The sequence below is a fragment of the Callionymus lyra genome, chromosome 9, assembly GCF_982586985.1.
Source record: "Callionymus lyra chromosome 9, fCalLyr1.hap1.1, whole genome shotgun sequence".
Lineage (NCBI taxonomy): Eukaryota > Metazoa > Chordata > Actinopteri > Syngnathiformes > Callionymidae > Callionymus > Callionymus lyra.
Genome location: NC_141826.1, coordinates 29,243,515 through 29,262,605, shown reverse-complemented (window position 1 = coordinate 29,262,605; position 19,091 = coordinate 29,243,515). Strand labels below are relative to the sequence as shown.

Below are 19,091 nucleotides of genomic sequence, written 5' to 3'. Positions count from 1 at the left end.
AACGCTTGTTCACCTCACAGGTGTATCTTCTGCTGTTTCTCAGGAGCTTCTGTGTGGAGAACATCTGGACCAACATCCACTGCTGCAGATCCTCCTGGATCTCACGGATCCTGTCGAATTTGAAATGAGTTGCTGGATCATCCTGTGAATGTGATCCACAACTTTGAAGAAGTTTGAAGAAGCAGAAGAAGAAGCTCCTTGAGGTCATCATGGATCAAGCCAGTGGCGGAGAAGATCCGAGCAAGTCCTCCAAAAAGAAGTCCCACGAGGATGAGGGCAAAAACAAGAAGCTGGTAGGTGTTCAAGTGTCTTCATGTAGATGTTTCTCTGGTTACATCAACACATGAGTTTGTATACAAGTATCTGGTTTACACATACAAGTATCTGGTTTACACATACAAGTATCTGGTTTACACATACAAGTATCTGGTCTACACATACAAGTATCTGGTCTACACATACAAGTATCTGGTTTACACATACAAGTATCTGGTTTACACATACAAGTATCTGGTCTACACATACAAGTATCTGGTTTACACATACAAGTATCTGGTTTACACATACAAGTATCTGGTCTACACATACAAGTATCTGGTCTACACATACAAGTATCTGGTCTACACATACAAGTATCTGGTCTACACATACAAGTATCTGGTTTACACATACAAGTATCTGGTCTACACATACAAGTATCTGGTCTACACATACAAGTATCTGGTCTACACATACAAGTATCTGGTCTACACATACAAGTATCTGGTCTACACATACAAGTATCTGGTCTACACATACAAGTATCTGGTCTACACATACAAGTATCTGGTCTACACATACAAGTATCTGGTCTACACATACAAGTATCTGCATCTGTTGAGATCATCTTGAAACTATCGATGTGTTGTTATTTCTTTTTAATGCATCCTTATACACGGACACTAACTGTATTACAGGATAGTGTTTCAGGGCTTGAGTGCTTCAGGTTGCACTTAGTGAATCACGTGTTTATATTGTCAACATCTGTCTTAAGAGTCGTATCTTCTGAGAACACAGAGTTTACTCACCATTTGTTGTCACTTCACTCTCCATTTGGTCCATCTCACCTTTTATTGCTTGACACTTGTGAGGTAAAACTTTATTTGTGAGTGCTTACATAGTATTTCAGCAAAACAAAGATAGGTATTTATCATCTTTTCAAAGTATGGACTTTTTAAAGTGTCTGTAGTTTCAGTCACAGCTGGAGAATGATTCTCACAACAGACATGTTTTGCCTTCACCAGATTGTTAGGTTTAGATATTTGCGGATGCAGTGAGAAAAGTCAAGTGGGTTTGCTTTCAGTCTCATTAGTCACACAGAACTGCATGGGAAAGCAAATATCACATGTTTGTGTCTCATGTCAATTCCAACCTCACACTTTCTGTTTTAAAGGCCAGACTGAGGCAGAAGCTTCATTAATGTTGTTGTGATCCATGATATCAAACACACTCGGAGAAGACTTTCGAAATAAAGATCACTACAATATAAACTATCTATAGTTATGTTATATTCTTTAATAGAAATGAGCAGTGAATGATATCAGAATTGAAGCGTCTCGAGTAACTTTTGCTTCAAGAAAAGAAACAACTGTGTGTTGTTATTACAGACAATAATGTCTAGAAGTTGTGTTAATGCTTCACCTTTCTTGATAATGAGCTTTTATTTCATTAAACTGTTTGTTCTTTGGTGGTTTCTGTCTGGAATCGTTCACTACAGTCGTGCAACATTCCACACAAGTTCGATTAAAGTGAGGTAACGGTCAGTGTTGGACTAGAGGGTGGGTCTCCACAGCCGTGTTGTTGTGTTGATGGAATGACGGCTTGTGTTCCAGCAACGTTCAGTTGAGAAAGTGACAGGAAGTGCCTCTGTAAGCTAAAAAACATGACATCCTGGGTGTTTCCTGATGAATTCAAGCAGGAATGAAAGGATCTCTCTGTTCTTATGTGAACATTTAATGGTTTGTTTAAACAGCAAGAGACTTGAAATGAAAAGGACAGAAACAAAAGTCATATTTAGTTAAAGATATGAGAATATTCCTAAGCTGGTCATTGAAAGCCTCTTCTGTTTATACAACAACTACTTCCCTGAAGTGGTCTCTGTGCTCTGCATGTGTTGCTCAATCCTCTGAAGGCAGCGTCAGGAGAGAAGTGGTTTGTTCTGCTGCGGAATCTCACTGTGACAGGAAGTCTTTATTTATCTTGAATTGAATTGCTGGGATCTATTTTTCCTTAATCATCTATAGTCTTACTTCAACTGTATAGTGTCTTGAGATCACTTTGTTATGATAAGACACTTTAATTAAAATTGAATTCATCTTCTTGATGTGTAGATTCACACCATTGTTGTTCACTCACAGTGTATCTGTGCCATGTTCTAGTTGATGGAGCTGCTTTCTGCTAGAATTCTGGACCAGTCTCTCCATGTATGGTGGTGTGTGTCACAAACACAAAGTCAAGTAAAAAACATCCTTCAGTTAATTCTTTTTGGCTCTTTTTGAATCACGGCTCACACTGGATGTGTCAACATTCAAAACAGAACCCAGTGTTTTCTTTACGGGCGACTGTTCATGATGACGTCACTGATCCCAGGAACGTTGAGGGTCTGTTATGTGTTCACTCTGCTTCAGGACTCGTGTCAGCTGCCGAGACTCTTCTGAGCAAAACCGGTTTGACAAAAATATTTACTATTTGCATTCCATAGTGAAGGATGACGTCACACCTGCAGGCGGAGGTTTCAACACATGTTGGACCTTTGTTACCCTGGTTGTTAATGTAAGGACATTATCTTCACATTTCAGTTTGAGTCAAAAGCTTGAAGACGAGCGTTGGCCAAAGGAAGCTCATGTCATGTCAGTTTTCAACTCGTCTTAAATACTCTCACTCTTTCTCACTCTTTCTCTTTCATGGAAAAGTGACAGATTTCAAGAATTGTTTCGTGACTTAACATAATATGGTTTACTTTTACTCAATATTGAAGTACAGTAATTAAATCAGCTAAACTTTCATTTGTCGATGGTTTAAACTAAACTCTATTCAGTGTTTATGGTAAGAAAATTGACCATTAATACATGAATAAAACTTAATTAAATAAAAAATACTTTGTGGCATCATATGTTTTTATCTTTTAATCGTTATTACTCTTTCAGTGAAAATCAAAATAATAAAAGCCTGTATTTTGCAGGGAAAAAAGTTGTAAAAAACAATTCCAACTAGTGTGAGGACGAAGTATTGTATAATATACCATATTTGATGTTGTCGTACCAGCTGTTTTAGATAAACTAAACAAACTGAAGCATCTCTTCCTAAAATAATGTATTAACAGAAACAATGTTCATTGTTGTGGAGAAATGCAAATGATTAAATCAAATGATTCAAAAAGCAAATTCAATGTAAAAACATTTAAAATGTTAAATGCAACAGTTTAATATTCTGATGTCACTGATATAATTCTACAGAAATATGATGGAACTAATCTTTCTTTTCTCTGACGATGAAAGAATGATGAGAATAAATGATCAATACTAATCCTTCAGTAACATTGACGTACATTTGTCCTGCAAAGGTTTGATTCCTATGTGAGCACAAATGAAAACTGTGGACGAGGATAGTGTTAAAGCTTGTGTGGCTTTTCTTTTGCTTGAAGGCAGAGACGACTGTTTGTTGACAGAGACGATTAAAGTGTCTTCAGCACTGAAAACCTGATATGTTAAAATAAAAAAAAGAATATATTAAAGGAATGTTAAATAGAAAATCATAATGTCAATATGTAGAGCAATGTGTTGGTTTTAACTATTTTTCAAACACGTTTTTCAACTGGTAACTTGCTTTTTTATAATAAAATGTTATTATTCATTCTTTTCCTTGAAGATCTGACCATGATATTGACCGACATGCAAATCCTCAATATGTGTTAATAATACAACTTTAAAAGTTACAATTTCTTACATCTATGGAGATTTGATGAACATGTTTTCTTTGCATATTCTATTATCTTGTGACTCAGTGTGACGTGTCTCAGAGAAGCTTCCATGTTTGTGTTGAATGTAACAGCGTTCAGGAGACATGGAGGCAGGAAGCCCAGCATGAGTGGTTTAAAGGCATTCAGGAAGTTGGCTGAGGAAGTGGTTAAGAATGCTTTGGTTACACAGCAGAGGAAAACACCACGAGCGTGAACTGTGGTGAAGATACTTGTGTGTTGAGATTCACAGTGAAATTGAAGTGATGATGAGAAGTCTTCATGTCCGTCTCTTACTTCCGCCACATCGACCTGGTCCAACACAAAACCCCACACAGACACACAATAGCTGGATACACTTCTGGCTTTCATTAGACTTGAATGACCGGAGGGTAGTCGTGCTTCTCTGCAGTCACGTGGTCGGCCATTGAAACATTGACCAGTGTGTTCTCTCTTCAGCCTCTTGTTCTCGCTGCAAGGAAAGTGTTCTGAGGCTGATGTTCATCAGCAGTTCTATAGATTCATTACTTCATATTAATAGCATATTACGATATATGTGTGTATTTTCTCAGAGTAAATACATCCTCTCAGTTTGAGGCAAACAATGAACGCAATATTAAATCACATCCTCATTATGAGGTTCTCGTCAGTTTCATCAAGTGTTTGTCGTCACATCTGTGATACAACATGGCTTTTATTTTTACTTTCATTCATAAAAGTACTTTGGAAGCAAACCCAGGATGTAATGTTTACATACAAGACTGTACACAAGTGTTTACTGTCATTTCAGATCAACCAGAATTATTGGATTATTAAAGTGTGAAAATGTTCATTTGAAGGAAGATTTGTTGAAAATGTGTGAACGAATCAGTGAAGCCAGGAGTGAAACACATCTATGAGTCTAGTGAATACATATTATAGTAGTGTATGTGTGAAGGTAATATACTATATATTGAATAAATGGGAACAATCTTGGGACTATTCAGGCAGAACGACATGAACTAAATCACAATTTTATATCATTTATCGTATTTGACTGATGCGGTTTCAAGGTGTTTTTTCTCTTGCATTGAAAGGTGAATTACAAACTTTATAAACATTTAATATAAGTTTTATTTAGTAATTACAATGCCTTCAAGTCAGATTTGTTTTGAGAATGCAAAATTAAGGTTTTGGATGAAGATATTCCCAACATTGCATCCAAATAAACGTATAACTAATTAAGTCAAGGTGCTGAACATAAAACATGAAACAAGAACATAAATATATAATTCATTATTTATTGTATTTAACTTTTTAGTATTATTCTTCCTTCATAAATTAATCTCACAAAACAATCTTTTAAAGCATTTTACATGTAAAAAGTTTCTTTTAATTTAACTTGAGCTAATCTGTTCTCGGCTCAATTTCAGTTTCAAGTTAAATAAAGTTGATGAAAGTGAAGTGCAATAGAAACTCTAATCGTCCGCATGTGAAGTCATTGGATTTCTCTTATTATCAGAGCTAATTAAAGTCAAAGCTAATCTTCTCTGTGTTTGCTTTAACGGTGCAATTGCAGCAAGTTGTGATAAAAGTTCCAGTGAGTGGCTCAGAATGACATCATACAGATGGTCTGGTTAAATAGTTTGGGACGAGCAGGTAGTGACTCAAATACATGTGCGCTGGAGTGAGAACATCAGTTTAACTGTGAAGGTCCGTCTTCGTTGTTAATGTGTCTCCAGGAGCTGCTGATGGTGGAGCAGCAGGAAGGATCCGCTAATATGACCATAATTAATCTGGCTAATTTATAATGGTGACAAATGTACTTATGAATTATACTTATGAATACTAATGAGTATTTGTTGAGGACCTTCTTTTAATTCTTCCAGCATCTTCACTGGGTCATAGTCATATTTGATTAAAGAGGGACTCGGAGCTAATTTTATTAGGTTATTTAGAGGAATATGTGTTTGGCTATAAACATTTATTATGATTAAAAAAAAGTTCCCTAATAAACAGGAGATGCCCGGAGGACACAGCAGCTTAATTGTTCAATGTTAAATTGCGTTGCTGCGATGTTGCGGAGATAATGGGCGAGGAAAGGCCCCGGAGTCAAGACAATTAACCAAACAGTGGTTTGATTGTTGTTAAATTGATTAGAAAATGTTTAAGTAGTCTATTTTGAAATGAGTCATTATTTCACACAGATCTGCGAGAGAACGCTGAGCTTAATGAGACATGAGCTCCAAGTTACAAATGGGAAAAGTTGTTGCTCTTGTCAGATTTGTAGCTGAGCAGCTTCTGTTTGGATCCTGCAGCGATGTTAGAGGTCATGAATGATTAAACAAATAGTAAAGTAGAAAATATGGACATTCTGGGAGGACCTACTGCGCGTGAGGCCCGGGGACTGTATATTTATTATTGTGAGGAGAAGCTTCCAGAGACGGGAGCTTTGTTTTCTACTGCTTTATTGTTTTACCCCCAAACTGTTGATGGCTTCTTCTCGCAGAGGCGAGTGATAGATGGAGCAGCTTGAGTGTCATTGCTGCGCCCAGAGCTGATAAAGATGCACGGAGGGAGGTAAAGGTGAGCCTCGCTCGCTTCTCCTGCTCCAGTGCCGGTGTTTCCTGATTAGAACGCTGCGATGTGTTGCTGGAGGCAGACTCTGCCGCCGCCTCACACCTCTGCACTCATTAGACGCTCACACCACCTGCCACAGCATCTGGCACTTTTGTTGCTGATCCCCATCTCAGGTGCTTTTAAGACGCCGTCCTTCGCTTAGTTTCACGCCTGCAGCTGCAGCCTCTCCTTCCACGACAACAGTACGAGTGCAGGAGCTTTTCTTTGTGGAGTTTGTTTTGATGCTTGATGAATAGAGTTATTCACATTTGAAACATTAACTCACAAGACGCAGGAAAAAACGACATCACCTTGTAATGTGCAATAATAGCGTGACAGTGAAGGACAACATGCAGGCAGAGATACATGTGGACAGATTGAGAGTCTCTGCTCGTGGAGTCACTATGAAGTTGAACCATCAGTCTCGGTGGAGCTAAGACACTGGATCTTCTGAACAGGTCTGAGAACATTACCATTCGCTCAGGATCACTCTTCGCTACAGAGAAATGTTATACAAATGTTTGTACAAGTGTTGCTACATTTCTTTATTATTTACTGTCGTATTGAAAGATGTGGAAGCAAATCAACAACGTTGTGCTTGTGAGATTTAAGGTGGTTGGTTTGTTTGCACCTTCATGCTGACCTTATGACCTTATTACTGATGTAATGGGTTTGTTTCTCAGGCATATGCACGAGTGCAATGTTCATGTATGTTAAACCTTCAGCCTCACCAGTCATGCCTGTTACAGCCATGACTGAAGCCAGAGTGAGAACACATGGAACATTCATGCAACATTGTACATGTGCTGCATATGAGAGAATGGACTGCTCTTTCACTTACACTGTATCCTCCCCTTACAGAACATTCACATAAAAACATTGGCTGATGATATGGTAAGGTGCTCTGTTGGTGTTCATTTATCTTTCATCATCCTTTCATGACTGCATGGCACGTTTGCTAGAAATCATTGAATCGATCAAACATATTGAAAGCAAATGAATCAATTAGGTATTTGTTTTTAAATATACATATGTATATACATTTAGATTTTCTGGAAATCCACAAACCCTTTCTTTTCTTTACTGCTAGAATCTTTTTATATTATATTTAGATTGTCAAGTGCCTGTATTAATGCATTTATTGAATTGTTATCAATTTGCTTTTTGCAAGTTTGATCCATTCAGTGACGATAGTGTCATCATGTTTGTTTTTGCATGTTCACTTCATACAACTAACACTTGTTGCATGTGACCTTCTAATGACCTTCTCCATCTAAAATGTCACGTTGTTTATGAAGGTGAGTGACAATGTATAGAGTTTTTAACATGTGATCACAGGCACAGTAAGTATGGCTTTAATTCTCTTATTATTTTTGTAATGCACATGACATTTGCTGAGCTAGAGAATAAATGCACTTTAAGAATCCCTTTCTTCAAAATGTATTTATTGATTAATTTAATTTATTTTAATCTTGGGATGTAATAAATGGAGTCAATTCTCAAAACATTTATGTTTTTTTTTCCACGTGTAGACATGGAACTGATACTTTGAGGTACCTTTTGATCCACACCTTGGACATCCTGGGAATCACTTGTTCTTATCTTCACCTGTTCATTAGCACAACTCACTCAACCCTAGGTGTCCTGGAGTCATAAACATCCTCCTGGTGTCACTACTTTCTTAAAAGCATTGTTTATCAGCCAGAATGTGACATGTCTCGCACCTTCTCTTCCAGCGCGATCGCATCACCAGCTTCAGAAAAGCTGGAATGAAGAAGGAAAAGCCTCTGATCCAACATCCCACCGACCCCCTCACCATACAGTCGGAGCTGCCTGTTCCTCAACCACTCTTCGATGACCGCTCCTTGAACCTCTCGGAGAAGGAGATTATTGACCTCTTCGAGAAGATGATGGTAAGATTTTCCACGTCTTCCTCTGAGTTTTTTCATTCTTGGCTCATCAGCGGCTCCTGTGACACTTTTATCACCGCTGCCCAGAAGGAGAAAGATGCTGGTCTCCTCTGGAATATCACATTGATTCATAAACCTCTGTGTAGGGCTGCATAAGTAGACCATTGAAGCTCCAGGTCTTTGCATCTGAATCAGCCCCACATGTTTCCTCCTCCTCCTCCTCCTCATCTCTTCTAATTCTATCTTGTAAAAAGGGATTACACGACTTCTCCACTTTGATCAGATCATCATATAATCCCGTCTTGGACGTGATGACCTGATGCAAGTTCCTCTGATCAAGTCTAATGTTCTCTTCTTTTTACAAAATCTCAGCTCAGGAAGCAGGAAGGTCTACGTTTGGACAGTGATCGTGATGTTTGGTCAGATGAGTTCACGTGACCTTCAGATGTATTTGTCCGAGAGTGACATCTAGAGGAAGATAAAGACACTGCTTCATGAAACCTCTGGTTGATGAGTGTGACTATAGGATGAGGGACGAGCTGGTAAATATATTCATAGACAGGTTGATCATACACTTAATTCATTATTATTGATCTATATTTCTATATGTATTAAATGTAAAACGTGTATTTCTGTCTAAGCTTTAAATCCATGTTAATATCTTCTTAACTTAAGTAATGATTTCATGTGATGTGGATCTTTTATTTCATTTCATAAATGAACATATTTATTTCTCCAACTTTGGAAAAAAACTCAGCTGAAAACTAATGATCTCATTGTGATTCTTCAATATTTTATTTCAATTGTTATTTTCCGTGTTGTCAAATCCACTCTCTGCAGAACATGAAGAGGGTGAATTATTACCTTTTCACCACAATTCAACAACATCCAACTTTGCAAATCAATATTTAACTAAAGTAAATGCTGTGTTGTTTGCTTGCTAATGTTAAATCTGACGGAGTGAACAGGAAGTGGACTGAAGTCATTGTTAGCCTCGTGCGATAGTGAGTCTGGACAGTAGGACTGAGACCACTGCAGGTTTTCATCAGACACTGAGCCTTGTTTTCATGGCTCATCTCTGCCACTCACTTCAGCTCAATTACTGTGTTTGTGCTCATGGTGGCGTGACATTAAACTCGGGCTTCAATTTGTTCACTGACGGACCATAGAAGACATGTTGGCTGGTTTAACATTTGACTCCACGTATCACGCCTCTCAAGAAGTGTGATAAAGTCATTAAATCAAGTACCAAACTAAACCAGCACGTTCTGCAAAACAATCTAACAAAGAGAGCTTTTAATCTTCCATTGATGCTCATTCGGGTGAAAATCATTCAATGCAAAGGACTTGAGAAGATCATCCTTTTAATATCATAGTAAGAGATTTATACACACCATTCACGACTGTTCAACATGAAACCAATATAACAGAAAACACAAAAAGTAAAAGATGTTTTGTGTTGCTGCTTTAACTTGAGTTAACTTAAATGTTGTGAGTAATTTACTACTATTCAAATAGAGGATAAAGGTGAGCGATAAAGTGATGGAAACGTGTCATTAAATGAATAAAGAAATCCTCTTCGTAAGGCCTGCACATGCCTTCAGCCTGTGGACGTCCACAGCGTCCAACTTTTTCATTTCATGTCAACAAACCCAGAAGTGATGCTTTTCTGTGCTTTTCTTTATTGACACTTGAGCTGGTGTGTGTATCTTTTTGTGTTGTCCCGGCCTGTATTTTAGTTGCTCAATTTGTCTTCAGAGCTTTCTATTATTTACTGTTTGTATGGCTTGACATGCCGCGGCGTCAGACGCCCAGCTGGGCTGTAAATGAAAGGGTGACATATTAGTCCGACCACCTGCTGTGCATTAATGACGATGTGAAAGTTGAAACTTTTTTTTCTAAAAGTGTTGGAAACACGGTGTTGTGTGCTACTTGTTTGAACTACACAACTCGCATGTCATCCAAGGGTGTGTAAGGTAGATGCAGTGTGTTTTTCTTTTTCTAATTTAAAAAAGACAAACGCTGGTAAATGAAGTATTTTCTTAGCAACAAATAATTCATTAGAGTAAGAGTTAGAGTAAGTCATTAAAGTCATGCCTTCTTTGTTTTTCTTGAAATTGTAGAAATGAGCCCAGCAGGATTGTACACAGCGATCAAACCTCATTAAAATGGCACCACTAAATATAAATATTTGCAAGTTTTCATAGTCTAAGAATTTGCCTTAGACTCAAAACTAAGGAAAATACCAGAAATATCTGTGAAAAATACAGTTTATCTTTTAACGTTTGTAATATTGTGACATTTAGAGGAGAATAAATGAGAAACGCTTGTAAACGATTTATTATTTGAACAATTTAAAGGAGTAATAATATTGTGGGTTTGGTGGTTATCTGGTGTTATTTATCATTAATAGAGTCAGATTAATATTGAAGAACACAATCCTGCAGAACAAGCTCTCACCCTCCCACCAGCAGCATATTTAAACATGCCCTCCAACTATTTTCATGTAGCCTGTGAGGGCGTCATTAATAAGAGAACATTTATCATTTGGGAGACGACACACCGAGGGCTCATTACAACGCTTTGCTTCAGACAAACCAGCCTGCAGGCCCACAACTCATGCCTCCCTCTGCACGACAACATCACTCGCCGTCCTCCCATGTTATTGATCTGCAATTAATTTGTAAATGATCAGGCTTCAACGATCCCTTTTCATAGCTCCAGATTTATTTTCTTGTCAAAAATGAAGACATTCAGAAGAAGCGGGTGGAGAAGTGATGTGTGTGTTTTAATATTTGTGTTCTAAATGGATGTTCAAGAACACTTATCTCTGAGTTCACATGCCAGGAATTACACGGATGAAGGGAAACAGTATAGTTGACTAATATTCTACTTTTTAATTTGGCAAATTTCCTTAATGCATGGATTAGAGAACATACACGCAGTTGTACACTAGTCATCAGGTCAATGAAAAAAGAAAAGATACTAAAGTGATCTTGAGAAGGTTTATGTGTCGATGTGCTCGTCTCTTCTCACCATGTTTTTAAATCTGAAGAGCACTTCTCTCTCCAGTAGAGGGCAGTATGGTCCTTTTGTCTTCCCAGCCTTCTCATTACTGATCCTGAACAGGATGTTTTCTTTCTTCCCTCACGGTTTCATTCTTGCCATCTCTTTGTGCATCTGATAAACATTCTCCTCCATTCTAATCATCATGTCATTCCTTTCCTTTTAGTACTCTGTCCGGCCTTCGCTCGTCCCCGATGTCTCGCACATGAAAGAGCCTTTTGTGATGCAGAATTTGAGCGGCTCGTAGATAATACTCCCATGAACAGCAGATAGAGCCTCTTCCTGTCAGATTTGATCGCAAGCGTCAATACTTTGCTTTTGTGAGTCTAGGACCATGTCCTTCGCAGACCCCTGACAAGGACTGATGTAACTGTTGTTCATACTGACCTGAGGACGTCGAGTCTCTCTTGGACTGTTATGGGATCAGGAATATTGTCGGTCTTTTTGTTCTGGTACAAATCAACACATTTCACTTGATTCACTCTCTGGGATTTAAAGATCTCCTTGAAAATGTGAGAAAATATCCTCATCATCTAAATCATCTGAATGTTTTACAACTGATTTTTAAACAAGATATTTAAGTTTTAGCAGCAGATTTTGTTTTTGTGCAAAGTCGTATCGATAGAAGTTGAAATACTCGGTTTGGACTTCTTGTGTGTTGTTGATGTGTTCGTCCTCCTTCTACCTAACCTTACCTTCAGTTTGTTCATACTTCTCTGAGCATCCATACTGTCAACCTTTTCATCACATTAATACCATTTGCTCTCATTGCATCACAGAACTTCTTTAAAGATCATATTGTGGTGAAATGAGGCCTTTATGTTCTTATGTGTTATGTGTGAAAGATGGTAACCCACACATGTAATGCTGTACAACAGTCACCAACATCTGTCTCACTCTCGGTTCTCGTCAGGATTCTTTTCTTGTGGTTTAAAGGTGTTGAACTCACTCGCTCACTAACCACAGCTTCTTTGAAGGATCAGTGGATCGAGAAACATCTCCAGGATGGCTGAGAGTTGTTATCATGCCCCACATATCTCTGCAGCTGTCGTCTGTATTCAGAGCGACTGCTGCAGAGATATGGAAACTATTGTCATGCAAAAGTTAAAAGCCATGTTGTATAATCTTACTTGACGATGGTTGATTCATTCATTGAATTTCATTTGATGTTGAAGTGTCAGTTCTGAATAAATATTTTCATAATATTACATAATCTTTCATTGCCTTGGTTTGAGTGAGGTTAGTACACAGTAATATCCATAATTATAATAGTAATATAATGATCATTAGCATAATAGGTTCTCCTGATATTCATTTTTTCATTTCCGTGCCTCACTGGTTGTTACAGAACTTCAGCTTAAATCACAAAAACCTGATTGTAACGACTCTGTTGTTGTTGATGTTTGTGCAGGTGAAGATGTTTTCCTAAAGTTTTTGATGTTTTTGAGAATTGATCCTCACCTTTTCTGTGGTGAAATGAAATTAAAAGTTTTTGGTTCTTTTCAAGTCAAACACCTGATCTTCACTTGTGTGTCCAGGAGGACATGAACCTCAACGAGGACAAGAAGGCACCACTGCGTGGAAAGGACTTGAGCACCAAGCGAGAAATGGTCGTCCAGTACATCTCCGCCACGGCAAAATCTGTAAGTAGAAAAAAAGCCTCTCATTTTTCAAAGAGTGATGAGTGTTGAGCATTTGCCGTGGATTTGTTGAAGTATAACGACACAAGCCTCCAGAATCATTTCTGATCCCAGTCTTGCTGTGGTGCTTCACTCTCGCCTCGTTCGCGCCGCACTCTTCATGCTTGATGCCACATCTTTGATTGCACTTCTCACTCATTTCTGCAGGAGAGTTTGGAAGTTTGATCTATTTAATCAATTTAAAGTAGAATTCTATTGTGTATCAATGTCACTGAACAATCCACTTTCAAACGATCACAATGGTTTCTTAGCCATGCTTTGATCAGTTTTATTACGCATCAGTAACTGCCTTGAACTGGATCATGATTTATTTGAAATGGAAAATATCATCTTCAGATTCAATCTACTGTTAAAACTAAGGTACAAATGCGTGCATTCAAAGTATTTCATAATTATTATAATATTTATTACAAGTTTCCTCTTGTACTCAGCAGAAGACATCTTTTTAACCTTGCATGTGTGAAGATAAGATAAGATATGTGTCCGAGACTACATCTCTCACTCAAACCTGAAACCAAGCATTGTTGGCATGATGTGTGTTTCCAGCTGGTCCACTTGCATGAGGTTCTGGGGTCACATAGTTCGTTCGGTTGAAGTCAAACCTGCTCTCTGATTGGTGGAACATATACCTTCCATTGCTGTGAGTCATTTATTCAGTCACCCGTCAATATTGGATTCAGTCCTTCAATGAAAGGACCAGATATTGGGGTGAAAAGATCCTCGGAATATTAATATCATCGCTCGACTATCGTATTCCTGATCTGGGACCTTTTGCGTGAAATGATATAATCCTCATTGTTATGGTAATTACCTGCATTATCATTAATGACGACTGCGTGATTGAATTTCCTCACTGAGACTATTATACTTTATGAGATATTTGATTCAAATGAAACGATTGATACGAGAGTAGATATATATGCTGGGGAACTGTGTCGCAACACACTTGTGCTAGAAATGCAGAGGAAAATAAAAAACATTCTTCATTAGTGATTCTCATGTTGTGACTGGAGTCTGTTACACATGAGCGTCTCTAATGCAACTTTATTACATCCTAGATTATTACAGAGGACGACCGGTAACCTCAGGTTTTATCACTGAGACACTTTCTATTGCGGATTAATAAAGCTTTTAATTAAAAACCCACTTAAAAGATGTTCCAAAGTAATGAAATTGGACATTTCTGTTCATTTGTGCTTAAATGTGATTTAAATTCTCCCTAAAATGATCAATAAAGATTCATCTTCTCTCAGGAAACAACTTAAAATGACAACAAAGGTCATTCTGACTCTATTTTGATACATTCAGGGCTTGGTGTGTCTTAATAAATTAAATTAAAAATGTTTGTTAAAATAAAAAAACAAAAGCTCTTTACAGTTTTAATAAATGCAGCAATAACATAAATAACAATTCATGTTTCAGATGTTTTTATTCTGAATCATTTGCTGTCAAACAATCCAATAAGATTCAATAATAACCATCAAAAGTGTCATAAAAAGTAAAATTTAATTCTATAAAAGCTTCAAGATTTGTAGTCACAATCTCACGATCCCCACATGAGGGAAAAGGGTTAATGGTTATTTTTCAGCTTCAGACTAAAATGGTTCCAAAATTGGCAACTTTATTTTTCGAAAGTCTTTCAGTGTGAAAAGCTGACGGCGTTCTGTTAACCTTCGGTAAACGTTTGAGCTTTAATCGTGTGAAAGGCTTATTATTGCTCTTTGCTTCGGTAAAATGTGTTTATATCGCAAAAGTGAAAATATATTTTTCAAAATACAAAGCTTTCACCATTTATTGACGCCGCTCTAGTCGAGCACGAAGAGAGATCACTCCCCGTCATTACACCAGGCCTCAGCGGGGTCTGGAAAATCACCCTGAACACGCATCAACAACATCTTTTCACTCCAGAGTTCTGACTTCATCTGAATACAGGCTGCATATCAATGGAACTTCTTTCTGTCGACGTCCTTGACCATCTGCTTTCAACGATCATGGGTTTCCTTTCATTTCACCTCATTTCTCTCTTTCAATGTGTCGTGACTCCTGATACCATTAAAATCTGCTTCCATTTTTAACATAACTTTTTCTTGGAGTTTGAAATGTTTGTTTTCATGTTGTTCAGATGATGTTCGTCAGATGATGTTTTGCATTCTTTTTTGTCAATCCAATGAATAAAAACACATTATTAAACACGCTCTTTGTTGGGTCTAGGATGATCTATTAAATGTATAATTCAATATATATATATTTATATATATATATACACGTCAGACTGAAGGGGTTATTGTTCAAAAAATATTATACATTGAAAAAACGTGATAAATGTGAAAATATCAACAACATTTTCTACTTGATTTTCTCAACAGAGCCTGTTTTTCTTAGGTTGAGTTTTTGATATAAATGTGGACTAAAATATAATTAAAAATTAAAATTACAATAAAAAAACAAGCGGATTCTGTTTTCAGTCGTTATTAAATATTGATGCGTCCAAAGAACAGACATGAATCCGAATCTAATCTCAAAATCATCTCGTGCACTAAGTGCGTCCAGTGAAAAATGTGATACTTTTAAAAACTGCTTTTCGCTTTCTTTTGATGACTTGAGATTCAATCAGCAGCGTTACGCTCCTAAAAGCATTTGTTTGTGCCGTTCAGCAGAGAGCAGGACGAGGGCACAGAATAATTACAAACATGGCATGTTTCTCATCAGGTGGTAGAACCTGTAAAAGCGACTTTTACGACTCTCGTAAACTCCTGCAAGATGAAGAGAGCTGACAATAAACAGAGAATTGAAAAACACATTAGAAGTGAAAGAAAGCAATGGGTGGTAAATTATGTTGAATGTAGTAAAAGCTTTATAAATATTTCACGTGTTCATGCATCTCTAGATATCAATGTTTATCTCGTACCTGACAATACTTTGATCTAAAATAAAAAAAGATGTATTAATTTAAATGTAATCAAAAACTCATTTTATATTATATTTGACAGTTAATGGATTTTCGTTTTCATAAATAAAAAATGAAACAAATGATGAATGAATAGAAGATGTTTTTATTTTCATCAACAACTTACATTTAAAAAAATGGAATAAAAGTAGCAGATGTTCTAGTTCGTGTCTAATGACGACTACGATCCATTTAAGAATCTGAAGAAGAAAAGTTTATTCTTCATCTCTCGCCTCAAACAATAACGACATGCGCCACATCTTACTCTGACCTTCATAACAACATACATCGGATCGTTCTATAAAACTATTAAATGATATTAACATTATAATATCTAATAACAAAACCTTCATCTCACTAGAGCCTCTGAGTCGCTGCCTCTCGTTGATGAGGTTCGTGGTGAAGCGTCTCTGGAAGAAGATCCACAGACGAGCAGTTGTTGCACGAGATCTTTTCTCCGCTGAAACACTGAGCTAAGGATACGTTTGAGTTACCATTTGAGACGAGACCCTCGTGTTCCTCCTGCAACGTGTGGACAAATCCCTGTTTGAACTCTAAGAACCGAGGGTTAGGTGCAGGTGAACACTTGAATATTGACATTATTAACTTTCTATGATCCTCTTCTTATGCTCAGAGACTAGAAATCCTAAAACATACGTCTGAGTCTATTTAGCATGTGACCCACACTGCGTTACATTACACACTATATCGCACACTCTCGTAACACCTGCTGTTCCACACAACCAGGTCTTCAGCAGATCATCGTCACAGTGGGGGGTCCAGACCCTTCTTCTGACCCTGATCCATCTATGCCATCATGTTAACATGTACTCAAATATGTTGTCAATCATGTTTTCAAAAGTGTGTGGTGATGACTTGAACACATGATCATCATGAAGAATAAAGAGAACAAACAGATCATCTCCGAGAGTCAATAGTTTTAAAACATTGACTCTTTTAAAACAAGCTGCATGTGGCTTTATTTCATCCAAACAGCCTCTGAGTAGTTCGTTCAAATGATCAATAATATAGATTGTCAGTAATGAGACTCATTTTTCAATGATATTGCTCGACTGCGTTCATTTGTTTTCTTGTTGAATCTAATTCTACGTCTGTGTCTCTCGAGATGTTTCCATACGTGTTGAGCTGCACATTTAATGTTGTCCTTCATGTGCTGTAACCATGTACACAAGTGCTTGTGATGTCACACAAATACCTCAACATGTATGTGTAAGAAGTTCCCAGACCTACTAATGATTGTGCTGTTTGTGTCTTTTTGCACATTAACCTTCTCCGCTGACGCTGCATGCAGATCACTGGGAGCAAAGTTGTGGTAAGTAGAGCATTATTTCACCTTGTTCTGTCTCTGTAGCTGCCTGTCTTCAGTACACACACACACACACACACACACACACACACACACACACACACACACACACACACACACACACACACACACACACACACACACACACACACACACACACACACACACACACACTGAGGTCAATTATGGCTCTTGTCAGGAAGACTTTCCATCTTGTTCGCTCAACTTGCTGTTTTGAGATGTTTCTTTGCATGTGAATGTCATCATCAACACACACACCATCACAAGAACACAAGTGTGTGATGAAACTGAATATGGATTTTTTGCATATCCATGACGTCAACAGACTCACAACAGTTGCAATAGAAACACTATCAAAATGTTTTATTCCATATCCGTCTGTCATGTTTGTTGTGTACTTGCTAATAATTGTGCAATTATTCCAACATAAATGTTATTTTTCTCATCGTTTTATCCTTTGCCGACTAATTATTACAACATTTGACCTGATCCAAGATTCTTCTAAGTCATGCTTGATGTTAAATATATGTTAATGTATCTATTAGAAGAATGTAATCACGTTGCATTTCATGACCATCTACAAGGTGATGGTTTGATGCACTTTATTTATTTATTCTTCTAAGACGAAGCCGAGTGAGTAGAATCTGATTTCATGTGGTTCTCTGGAAACATCATGGCTACATTTTTACATGTACTTTCTTTCCTTTGAATGCGGTGCAAACACAAGCTTCTCACTCTGCTGCTCGTGGTTTGTGCCAGAAGAGCAGTTTGTCTTTTTCATTCAGGAGAGAAACATTTACGACCCAACACTCGAAGTGTTGTTTAAAATTGGACAGCAACGCTGGGATCTTCGGGTTTGTAGACGTGTGAAGCTGCTGCAGAGACAGGATGAAGCAGGAGATTGTGACCCGGCCTGAGCCGCCTGATAAACCCTGGTCTTTGAGGCATTTTACAGAGACATTTTGTATCGATTGCGTTTTCTCCGTCTTTGTCAAACAGCCCTTTTGTGCCTGGTTATTTCTGTGCTAAGAGCAGGTTTTTGGCCTGTATTGACGGGGAGGAGTAGCTCTCGATCAGCTGCGATGGGCACATTGTGTTCAGTAGATGGGATATGACATAATTACCCGAGCCTGGATCATGGCTGCTCATCCGAGGGCGTTCAGGCATTTTTGCAAACCTGGACCAGAGATTCTTTTGTCAATACATTTTTCCAGTCCACAGGAGCATTTGATGTCGCCTCTCCACCTTCTCTGTCAATCCGTCAGCGTCGCCACCAGACGGTTCAAACATTATGATTTTCATGGGGAGGAGGACAAACTAAAGCTAGTATTTGTGTGGTGAGCTGATGCTGGTGGGCCACAGTTAGTTCCCTGCTTGGCTGGCACTTTCCTATTTTCACGCTGTCAGCGTGCATCAGTGGGATCGAGCACTTTGAGTTGTGCTGGAAGGAGAATTCCAGCTAGAATTGTCTATAGGGAACATGCAACTGTTAGCGCTCACTCTCAGGCATGAAATTTCTTTGGCGTTT

General features: G+C 37.9%; 1 protein-coding gene across 8 annotated transcripts in view; it reads left to right on the top strand.

The window, feature by feature from the left end:
* diaph2 (diaphanous-related formin 2) overlaps positions 1-19,091 on the top strand; it is a 289,859-nt gene that overhangs the window by 392 nt on the left and 270,376 nt on the right. For 5 of the 8 annotated variants that reach the window (XR_015712824.1, XR_015712823.1, XM_087799076.1 and 2 more), the window contains exons 2-6: positions 44-293; positions 7,454-7,486; positions 8,329-8,505; positions 13,107-13,211; positions 17,528-17,548. Coding sequence is in view for 6 of the 8 variants with exons in the window: in XM_087799076.1 (XP_087655202.1) it covers positions 210-293; positions 7,454-7,486; positions 8,329-8,505; positions 13,107-13,211; positions 17,528-17,548 (420 nt within the window). In the remaining 2 variants the exon portion in view is untranslated. Of the gene's footprint in view, positions 1-20; positions 294-7,453; positions 7,487-8,328; positions 8,506-13,106; positions 13,212-17,527; positions 17,549-19,091 lie in introns of all 8 variants that reach the window. The other 3 variants (XM_087799071.1, XM_087799075.1, XM_087799074.1) reach the window with 3 other exon arrangements.